Source organism: Micrasema longulum, unplaced genomic scaffold (assembly GCF_059751315.1).
Source record: "Micrasema longulum isolate JH-2025_06_02 unplaced genomic scaffold, ASM5975131v1 h1tg001648l, whole genome shotgun sequence".
Classification (NCBI taxonomy): Eukaryota; Metazoa; Arthropoda; class Insecta; order Trichoptera; family Brachycentridae; genus Micrasema; species Micrasema longulum.
Genome location: NW_028278827.1, coordinates 1 through 12161, shown reverse-complemented (window position 1 = coordinate 12161; position 12161 = coordinate 1). Strand labels below are relative to the sequence as shown.

Genomic DNA, 12161 nt, shown 5'->3' with positions numbered 1-12161 from the left:
AAAAATTTGTCTGTTGATGCCGCCCGTCAGTTAATAAATGCATTTGTAGTGTCTAGAGTCGATTATTGTAATGGTATCTACGCAGGTCTACCAATAAACAAAATGACTCGCCTGCAGTCTGTATTGAATGCCGCAGCGAGACTTATTTTTGGAATCTCTAAGTTCAGTCATATCACTCCACTATTTCAGGAATTACACTGGCTACTTTTTCTACAGAGGGTGGAATACAAACTCTGTTGGCTTATGTATAAGTCACTGCACAACTCTGCTCCAGAATATCTAAGGGGACTCTGCATTCCTAATGAACTAGCTGACAGACGTCTTACGCTTAGATCAGCTACATCTACGTCGAAAGGAAAAGTTATTATACATCTACGCGAATTGTGCACTAAATTCGGCGAACGCGCATTGGCGGTCGCAGGCCCTACGGCATGAAATTCTCTCCCAGCAGAGGTGCGAGGCTATGAGAGCGAAGTGATGTTTCGGAAAAAACTTAAAACCCACTTGTTCTCTAAATCATTTGAATAAATCTGTAGTATGTGGTGACAAAATACTTTGTTTTTTTTAAATTACAATTAATTTTATTTCTTTATTTAATCACTTTGTAAAGCGCCTTTGAGGTATTATATTACGAAAATGGCGCTAGATCCTTTAAGCCGTTATTTCGCTGTCCATTCGCTCTACATGTCCAAACCGACGCAGCGCCCCTTTCTTGATTCTGTTGATAATGCAAGTCTCAGCCTTACACAGTTCACGGATCTCGACATTTGTGCACCTATTATGCATCGTTTTACCACACATTCGCCCGAGGGATCGAATTTCGACAGCATTAATCTACTTTCATCATTATTTTTCCAATTCCGTACTTCGCTCCACTCTTTCATATAAATATTTTATATCAACCATGTCGGAAATCGAGCCCGAGACCTCTTGCGTGGTAGGCAAACGCGCTGACCATTTCCCCACGGGGCCGACAACATTTAACCTATACTTAAGATAAATTTTAATTTTGTATAAATGATCCTTACGCTGTTTATGTATTTTTTTTATTTATTAAAGAAATAAATGAATCGGGTTATGGTCTTGTAGCTTGTGTCTCAGACTCACGGCCCAAAGGTCCCCGGTTCGAATACCACTCTACCCTAACTTGATTCCCATTTTCTAATACTGAGTTATTTACAACTCGTTGAAAATGGCCCTCAAAATGAAATATTTGAGTAAATCAAAAGAACGCAAATATTTTATTTAAAAAAAAAAAAAAAACGAGAGATAATTTGATCCACAAATTTGAAATATCCAGTGACCGGTTTCATCGCTTTCGCGACATCTTCGAGACTGGGCGTCGTCTTTTATTTCTATAATAAATTACAATGAACTTCCATCGCGAATTTTCACTTACGAAGTAATTTTTTTATATTTTCTATTCTAAAGAAATTTTTGACAGTTGTATTTTTTTCCGGCGCCGAAGGTGTTACGCGCCGTGAAGCATCGTTATTTTTTCAAATTCGAATCCTTCCATTAGAACGTGGTGACCTTTACGCGCGCGGCGCGCGACTATGCTCCTTCGGGCGCCTTCCGCAAGGGCCACGGTGCGGCGGGCGCTCGACTCCGACGCCGGCCCGAGAGTCGGGCGACTTTGCGCCTTCGGACGCCGTGCGCAAGGGCCAGGCGAGGAGGAAATAATTAAATGTTTATTTTTTTGACATTTAAACCCAAAGTGTAAACATTATTTTATTCATCAATAACTTGTCTTAGCAACTTTAATTTGTCTCTTTTATTTATGTATTCATTTTGCCGAAAATTTCGTGGGGTCAGAGCCAAAATCACGTATCTGGAATTTATTTTTAAATTTTTAAAATCATTTTTAAATTTTTAATAAAATCATTTTCCTATCAGCGGTGCACAGGGCACTGCACTGTCACTCCAATGAGGAAGTTCAGTGGAACGGATAATTAGATATAAAAAATTTAAAAAATCGCGCTGTAAAAATTAGAGCATTTAATTGTACGGCGAAGACTCTTGGAAACGTACGAATTAAAAATATTTAAAAAAAACTGCTTTGAACTACGTCACAGGTTCTTGCGAATCAACCAGTCGATTAGAGCGCTATTACGTCAACAATGTTTTGAGTGTGTCCAAATGTTTGAACACAAGCTGGATTTTTCCTCCCTTAGGAGTTACGCGTTATAACGTGTCGTGATGGTTTCGAGTTTCCGGGTAGCCATTTTTTTTAACGTTTAGTGTGTTTTGACAGCTACGGGGTTGCACTTTATAATGGCAGCACAACTCTATGTGTATGCATTATTCTGAATCAATACCATTACTCGATGGGAAAAGGGAAAAAAGAGGAAACAGGAAAAGGGGAGAGATTAAGGAAGAGAAAGGAGATGTTTCTTCAGACGTGATTTAAACAGAGATAATGTAGTAACATCTTTGATGGTGGATGGGAGGTGATTCCACAGTGGAACTGCATGGACACTATATGAGATAGAAAAGAAAGAGGAATTGTGGATGGGTATTAAGAGAGTGCTTTTAGAATTAGAACGAAGAGGTAAATCATGAACTAATAAGCGTTGACGGAGGTATATAGAAGCGTAAGGACTATGAAGACTCTCTGCTGTCTAATTTTGAGCCATTTCAGTTACCTACAGAGTGAACGGTGCATTTAAATCGACCTTGGCAAATAAATGCTTGTCACATGCTTTCTAGATACACAAATTCTTCTACTTGTTTGTCAAATATGACGTGGCAAATTGACGTAGAGTTGATACACTGTTTTTGACCCGACAATATTATTACAATTCTCATATTATGTTGACATTTAGAACCTATGTTTGAGTAGGAAAAGTTAAATGTCATTTTTACAACGTGATCTCACAGAATTTCGTGAGAAATTTTCTAATTATTTTTGTTTTTATTATTTTATTAATTCATTCTGTATTCACAGTAAGCACCCCCCCCCTCCCCCTCCCATGTTGCATAGCGTGTAATTATTATTAATGTTTTTTAAAGAAATATTTGCGTTCTTATGATTACTCAAATATTCAACGAGTTGTAAATAATTCACTTTTAGAAAATGGAATCAAGTTGGGGTAGAGTGGGATTCGAGCCACGGACCTTTGGTCCGTGAGTTTTCGGTGGGACACATTTTTTTATTTTTTTATGACAGGTTTATATTACATTTATTTTATTTATATTTTACAAATTTATTTATAAACAGGCACCATAAAGTATCTAGAAGATATTTCTTCAGTTCTTTTTTTTCCATTTGAAGATCTTTCATGTTAATGATGGTTTGTGGGAGATCATCGAACAACGTTGGAACAACGCAATTTAATGTTCGCTCTCCGAAGTAATTTGTAATTCGGGGAACAAACAGGGAGCCCTTAGTTTTTAATCTAGCGTTGCGAGTGTGGGAAACTCTTTTTTTTATATTCCGGATCAACAAAGTGATCTACAATCAATTTGTATTCACAAAGTTGTTTTACCGGCAGGACATTACGGAATTTAAAAATATACACCTTCGCTCATATGTTTCGCTTCACGGATCATGCCATCCGGTACGATCCCCTCAACAGTCTCACCCGAATATCATAAATAATATGTGTTGTTTCTTTTTCGCAGTCATGGGCAAGTTCGCGGCCCGCGTCGAGGTGGCCGTGCAGGCCCTCGGGGGCGCCGGGCCGCCGGTGGACGAGAACGACTTCATCGACGCCTCCCGGCTGGTGTACGACGCCGTCAGGGAGATCCGCCGGGCCGTGCTGATGAACAGGGTAAGGAGTGCGCCAAGTACCACAGTCGACCCGAAAACATTGTTACGGTGGAGAAGTTTTGTAATGTTAAAATTACTGCGCGCGTGACGTCGCGGGTTCTGTTCGGCGAGTTCTGCTGATCGGTGAATAGGGAAATATCACTGCTACTAACTACTGGGAGTTTTACTTCATTCTGACCTTTCTCTTGACGCTCAAATTAGTCCATGCTTCTACCAGCTGAGACAGATTAAATGCATATGCAAAAATTTGCCGGTTCTCTCCTCTCTCCTCTCTCCTCTCTCCTCTCTCTCTCTCTCCTCTCTCCTCTCTCCTCTCTCCTCTCTCCTCTCTCCTCTCTCCTCTCTCCTCTCTCCTCTCTCCTCTCTCCTCTCTCCTCTCTCCTCTCTCCTCTCTCTCTCTCCTCTCTCCTCTCTCCTCTCTCCTCTCTCCTCTCTCCTCTCTCCTCTCTCCTCTCTCCTCTCTCCTCTCTCCTCTCTCCTCTCTCCTCTCTCCTCTCTCCTCTCTCCTCTCTCCTCTCTCCTCTCTCCTCTCTCCTCTCTCCTCTCTCCTCTCTCCTCTCTCCTCTCTCCTCTCTCCTCTCTCCTCTCTCCTCTCTCCTCTCTCCTCTCTCCTCTCTCCTCTCTCCTCTCTCCTCTCTCCTCTCTCCTCTCTCCTCTCTCCTCTCTCCTCTCTCCTCTCTCCTCTCTCCTCTCTCCTCTCTCCTCTCTCCTCTCTCCTCTCTCCTCTCTCCTCTCTCCTCTCTCCTCTCTCCTCTCTCCTCTCTCCTCTCTCCTCTCTCCTCTCTCCTCTCTCCTCTCTCCTCTCTCCTCTCTCCTCTCTCCTCTCTCCTCTCTCCTCTCTCCTCTCTCCTCTCTCCTCTCTCCTCTCTCCTCTCTCCTCTCTCCTCTCTCCTCTCTCCTCTCTCCTCTCTCCTCTCTCCTCTCTCCTCTCTCCTCTCTCCTCTCTCCTCTCTCCTCTCTCCTCTCTCCTCTCTCCTCTCTCCTCTCTCCTCTCTCCTCTCTCCTCTCTCCTCTCTCCTCTCTCCTCTCTCCTCTCTCCACTCTCCTCTCTCCCTTCTCCTTTCCATTGTCGTCGAATGCAACCCTGGTGGTCGATGAAAAAAAAGATTTAGGCAATTTTTTTTTTATAGATTTGATTAAAAACTTTAATATCTACGAACACGCGCAGCAAAGATCAACATTTCGCTGAAAACCGCACGTAAATCGGTTAAGCCGTTTAGTAGTGGTTCAGTGACATCACACGTACAGAAGAGTTATATATATATAAATAATTATGTTTATAAATATATATATAAATATATATATATATATATATATATATAAATTTACTGTCAAGAAAAAACAATTTTTTTTGCTACCTAATCTTTAATTCTACAAAAACGGTCAATTCTCACAAAAACGGCCACGCCCCTAATTCGTCACGATTCATGTTCATTTTCAACTTTGTTCCTAACCGTTCAAATTTTTACAGAATATCGTCACGAAATTTGACGTCACAACTATCAATGCCAAACATGTCGTGTTTTTGTCAGTGACGTATTTTATTTTACACTTTCATTTTTTAAGTTATATATGAAAACATTTCTCCACAATGTCCATATTGATTTTGAAAATATAATGAATTATTTTTAATTTATTTAAATTTTTTTTTTTTCACCACAACTCGCCAGGAGGCCCAATTACAGTGGTGAATCAAATCACAGAATACCCAGGCTTGAGAAAAATCACGTTTAATTTTTTGTGTTCTCACCGGGAATCGAACCCGGAATCATCCGTGTGTGAGTCAAGCATCTTGACCACTACACCACAGAGGCCGCCATTTATTTCATATATTTTTATTATTGTCGATTAATTAGAGCTGGCGCGTTCGCAAAACTTACACAAACGCTTTTAAAATCTACAGAATGTTGATTTTAAAAAGGTTATATTCATATTTAAATTTATTGCAACAGAGAGGGAAAACATCATTGAGAAGGGAATATGGAAGTCTATGTAAATACAGGGCTTATGACCTGTCATCGGCAAGTTTAAGTGGCCACTTTACACACTGTGTAACATTCACCACTCTGCCTATGTTTAAACATCCACATTTCCTCATCTCTTCCATCTGTTGACTTTTGTGAAGTAAAAGAGCTGAAACCTTTATCACGCGGGTGAGATTCATTAGGCTGAAACAATTCACCTACTAGGCAACGCCTGAAATATTTTTGCTATTTTTATACTTTATTTACCAGTTAGTTAATTCAACGATGTTTTGAGTATGTTCAAATGTTTGCAGACATGCCGGATTTCCTCCCTAGGGAGTTATTCAGATCTAAACTTATTGCAACAGAGATGGAAGACATTTTTGAGAAGGGAATATGGAAGTCTAGGCATTTACAGGGTTTACGACCTGTTCTTGGCTGGCTTAAGTGGCCACTTTCCACACTGTGTAAGGTTGCAACAAATTTAGATAGAATCTAGCTGTTTATAAACATTTTGATAAAAATGTAATTGTTTTTTAAAATCACGTCTGTTTAATTTTTTTTGTTGTTTTTTTTATTTATTAATAACAAATTAAAATACAATATTTCAACTAAATATTTTTTTTAATTAATCAAAAACATATATTTACATTGACGTTTCCCATTACGTAAAAGAAATAAACAATTCTCGTGTACATAATGGCGAGTGACGTCTTACAATAGATTATTTTATTTTAATCAATAATATTTTCAGAATAACATAAATAAATTACAAAAAAGATATTAACGATGTTATAACAACATATAAAAATTATATAAAATAATACAGGATGATGAAGAGCTGGACCCTGAGGATGTGGAGCTGGATGAGCACTATACGCTGGAGACCAGAAGCAAGTGTAAGGCCAGTTCTCTGCATGCCCCCGCCCGCACCTGTGGCTTGTGTATTTTTTGCCTTTGTCCTTTAGTAATCCCGCGGCAGTTTCATCTTTACTATGTGTTTCCGTACATCGTACATTTCCCTGTGTACTGCGCTAAATTGAGGAGTCGAATATCAAATAGTGTATACTCGTAAATAATTTCAAATATGATTGGTAAAAGATAATATGATCGGTGACTGTCTTAGAATGGGGTATAAAATCCTCTCTAGGCTAGCAAAGTATTTTAAAAAAACTTTTAAATATTGTGTGTGAAATGTTTTCTAACATTTTGAGATGTCTATCTATCTATCTATCATGTTGAGATGTCTGTCTATCTATCATGTTGAGAAGTTTATCTTTAATTTTGAGATATCCATCATGTTGGATGTCTATGCATCATGTCGAGATGTCTATCTATCATGTTGAGAAGTTTATCTTTTATTTTGAGGTATCTATCATTTTGAGATGTCTGCATCATGTTGAGATTCCTATCTTTCATGTTGAGAAGTTTATCTTTAATATTGAGATATCTATCATTTTAAGATGTCTTTGCATCATGTTGAGATTCCTATCTTTCATGTTGAGAAGTTTATCTTTTATATTGAGATGTCTATCATTTTGAAATTTCTATGCATCATGTTGAGATTCCTATTTTTCATGTTGAGAAGTTTATCTTTACTTTTTAGATATCTATCATTTTTAAATGTCTATGCATCATGTTGAGATTCCTACCTTTCATGTTGAGAAGTTTATCTTTAATTTTGAGATATCTATTATGTTGAGATGTCTATGCATCATGTTGAGATTCCTATCTTTCATTTTGAGACACCTATCTGTCTTTATTTTATTTGCTTTAATATGCTGCACGCTAAATCCAAAAAGTATTAACATAAATTTAGGACTCGCAGGAAATGTCTTGTCGTTCATATAATTTATTAGTCACTTAATGACACCTATTTGCAATTTAAATACCCGGGGTAAAGCCGTTTTCTATTGCGGTTTTTTCGCCAACAATTATTTGATTCTTATTTATTATTTGATATTCAACTGCTTAATTATGTGTACCATGCTATATGATGTGCTCTGTTAAAGTTTTTATTTATGTGTTTTCGTGTATTGTGTTAATTACTCATTTGTGTTATCATTAATTAATATAATCAAAATGGTTGATGCACGTTTAAGTAAAATTCTTATATTTATACTAGAACCAATTTTATACAAGTACCCGACGCGTTATCTGACGCGTTATCCACCCCAGTAATAACGGAAAAAAACAAATTACTTCAAAATACATTTGTGGCGTAGCCGAGATACTGCATTGAAAACGTGAATTTTTATGTTGAGTGACGTTAGCAGGCGCTACTCAGGGGCAATTTTGTAATGTTACAAAATGAGAAAGTTCAGTATTTTTTTATTTGTCAATAGACTATCAAACTAATTTCAAAAGTTATTTTTATGTGTCGTATTATCATCGCTATGTTTTTTTTTAATGCTTTGTAATTTTGAAATTACCCCGCCCGTGACGTCACGAATCGTCGTCGGTGACGTCTGCCGACATTTAAAAGTGGAACCCGTAGCTGTCAAAATACACTAAACGTTGAAGAATTTGTAATTACTCCACCCGTGAAGTCACAAATTCAAGTCCTGAGTTATCCTGACATTTAAAAAGAGAACACCGTACTCTTTAAAAGACGTTAAACATGGCTACCCGGAAAACAGATATCTATCTTATGGCATAATAGGATGGGGAGGCACTAATAAATCGATATTGAAACCTCTCGAATCTGCTCAAAAATCGATCATTAAAATAATTTTAAAAAAGCCCTTCAGGTACCCCAGCGTCAAGTTATTTGAGGAATTCGAGATCTTAGATATAAGACAAATATATATTTTTAGAATACTGTTTGTGCAAGTAAATTATTCTATCAAATCCCAAAAGGAACACTCCCGCACTGCCAGAAGTCAAACTAGAGGATGGGTCATGGGGTCTATCACAATTTCTGAATTCGGGCAAAGACTTTCAGGTTTCTGGGCCCCAAAATATTCAATATGTTACCCAAAGATTGCAAAACCATGACCCGGATTCAATTTAACTATTTTTTAAAAAGTTGGTTACTGGATTTAGGTCGAGAAAAATCTGAAAATTTACTAAAAATAAATTCCTAATAAATTAATATTGTATGACTGTTTAGTATATTAACCAGTAGGTAGTAATGTTATTGTTTATTTAGCATAAAAATGTCTGCCTTAAAACAGGTTGTACCTAGTTAGGCCAGACTAGACATGATCCAGAGAAATCTATTACCTAAGTATTTAAGTAATAATGTACTCTATGTTCCAGCGAATACTGAAAGGGAAATGATGATATTTGTCAGAAATTATATCGTGGGTCTTGAACCAGCTATGGAAGATTTTGCTTCCAATTCTTTCTCTGTATAATAATATATAGGAACCCCAAAAAACGGCATCCGAGCGAAATCAAAAATACACTTCTGAGTAAAATGATTTTGGACTAGTGTTTTCCAGTCTGCGCGTGAGACTATAGTAAAAATCCTAAAATAGGAGATCGACTGTTGATTAGTTTCATCTCATGATCTTCTGGTTTGCGGGTTCAAAAAATACTTGGTACACTTCCGTTTATTTATTTTGACCAATTAGCGCTTTCACCCTCTAATGGGCATCTTCAGACTGGTGAATATTATACAGTGTAAGGGTAATTTATATAAAACTAAATATTATCTCAAGTGTAGGTACATTTAAAAATAAGTTGAAAAAGATACAATGCGCAATATTGCAATGGAACAGAGTGAGACAAATTATTAAAACATGTGTTGGCGGTGTACTTTAAGAAAATATTCTATTATTTGAAAGATATTTATTGTTTTCTTACAATGTACAGGGTCTAACTAAGGGGGCTAATAAGGGTGAGTTTTTAAATTCCATCTGCTGATTTATTAAAATTCTATCGCTATTATTTTTTGTCCTATTTATTTCTAAAATTTCTAATCTGTCCAACTTTTGACCTTTATGTCCTGCATGTAAATTTTTTATGTTTTTTGTTTTGTCAAAAGTATGTTTAAATTCATTTAAATGTGATGCATAGTTTGATCAAGAATTGTCAATAAATAATATAAATGAAATTTATGTAATAGTTGTCTTTATTTTTTTATTTATTTAATAGCATAATTATACATTTTTACAATTTAAAAAAAAATAAATCATTTGTTATATTTTTACTAAAACTAAAATCCCACCAAGCCACTTTTTGAAGCTTGTTGGTGAAGATTATATTTATACTGACTTAATAATATTATTTACATTTATAAAAACAATGAATAACAGATAAAAATTAACAGCCGGAAAGATCAGAATAAACATGTTTATACAAATAATAATATATAAATTTATTTTTTAAATACAAGAAAATATATGAAAAAATAAAATATTTACACCTAAGCTACTATTCATATATAAACTCTTGATCGAGTAGCCACTCTCTTATTTTGCTCTTGTTACAATGTGAGTTAAATTTAAGTTCTCTTGGTAATAAATTAAAAATTCTAGGTACTAAATATTTGAGAGTTCTATTTCCATATTTATTGCATACTTTTGGTTCTACCAAGCCATCATTAGACGTGAAGCGTGTATTGTGGTTATGCTTGAGAGGAAACTTGAATGTATTACTATGAAATTGTTCCAAAATGATGCAAATAGATAAAGTTATTGTTATTTTTGTTAATAAACTTTGATTATTATTATTTTTTTATTATTATCGCGGCACATTATTGTGAATCTGTAATATTTTAAAATCGCAAATTTTTATTAAAACGTAATTTCATTATTTTTTTCATACATTTTGGAGAGTTTTGGACCTACAATTAAACGCTCAAATTTTTTGCCGCGTATAAGAAAACATTCTTTACATCCAATTTTCCGTAGCACTGAACTTCCTTACTCGGGCGGTAATTCCCCTCATCGCTTCATCAACCATTTTGATAATATTGTGTCTAATATTATGTATTTTTTGTTTGTTAATCCGTCCCGCATGCTTGGCTGTTCGTTCTGTCTGTGATTAACAAGTTGTTTGTGTTTTGTGTTGTCCATAGACAAGCGAAGATCTAGACACGGACACTGAGTTCGAACCAGTTGAAGACATGACCATAGAAACGAGAAGTAGATGTGAGATCATAAATATGTTTTTTAACATTGGTTGCGGAAGTAAAAAATACTAACCATCCATTATTTTGTACTAATAAAATTCTATTTTATAATTTTATAAAAAAAAATCCATGAAAAACAACTTTTTCCTGATAGATATACTAATAGATTTGAAATAAATGGAAAAAGTTTTTATACGCATAGAATTGTTAAGTTTGAGGGTAAAAATTCTTGGTGGAAGTGGGGTAACCAGAATAGTTTTTTTTACAAATGATAAAGTTTTTACACAAATGGAATAGTTTTTATACGCGAATAATAGTTAAGTTTGAGAGTGAAAATTCTTGGTGGTAGTTCATTGTAATTTACTATCGAAATAAAAGACCAGTAATACTGAAATCCGCAAATTTGGGGTAACCAGAATAGTTTTTATACAAATGGAATAGTTTTTATACGCATAGAATAGTTAAGTTTGAGGGTGAAAATTCTTGGTGGAAGTTCATTGTAATTTATTATTAAAATAAAAGACCAGTGATACTGAAACCTGCAAAATTCGGGTAACCAGAATAGTTTTTACACAAATGGAATAGTTTTTATACAAATGGAATAGTTTTTAGACAAATGGAATTGTTAAGTTTTAGGGTGAAAATTCTTGGTGGAAGTTCATTGTAATTTATTATTAAAATAAAAGACCAGTGATACTGAAATCTGCAAAATTCGGGTAACCAGAATAGTTTTTACACAAATGGAATAGTTTTTATACAAATGGAATAGTTTTTAGACAAATGGAATTGTTAAGTTTTAGGGTGAAAATTCTTGGTGGAAGTTCATTGTAATTTATTATTGAAATAAAAGACCAGTGATACTGAAATCCGCAAAATTCGGATAACCAGAATAGTTTTTACACAAATGGAATAGTTTTTTATATAAATGGCATAGTTTTTATACAAATGGAATTGTTAAGTTTTAGGGTGAAAATTCTTGGTGGAAGTTCATTGTAATTTATTATTGAAATAAAAGACCAGTGATACTGAAATCCGCAAATTTCGGGTAACCAGAATAGTTTTTACACAAATGGAATAGTTAAGTTTTAGGGTGAAAATTCTTGGTGGAAGTTCATTGTAATTTACTATCGAAATAAAAGACCAGTAATACTAAAATCCGCAAATTTGGGGTAACCAGAATAGTTTTTATATAAATGCAATAGTTTTTTTTTATTTATTGTGTATGCACACACTTGGTAGAATTTCATATTAAATTTGGTAATGTATCCAAAATAAAACACGTTTATTGAATTTTCATTCTGCTTAAGTTTGAAAATGTCCTAACAAGACGAAACGCGTCACATAC

At 35.3% G+C, this 12161-nt stretch overlaps 1 protein-coding gene across 1 annotated transcript in view; it reads left to right on the top strand.

The window, feature by feature from the left end:
• The window catches only part of alpha-Cat (catenin alpha), a gene marked incomplete at its 3' end in the record, with an annotated part of 102247 nt that extends 95612 nt beyond the window's left edge, over positions 1–6635 (top strand). The window contains exons 16-17 of the mRNA XM_088237115.1: positions 3625–3773; positions 6566–6635. Of these exons, the coding sequence (XP_088093241.1) occupies positions 3625–3773; positions 6566–6635 (219 nt within the window). The remainder of the gene's footprint in view (positions 1–3624; positions 3774–6565) is intronic.
• Positions 6636–12161: the final 5526 nt, after the last annotated feature.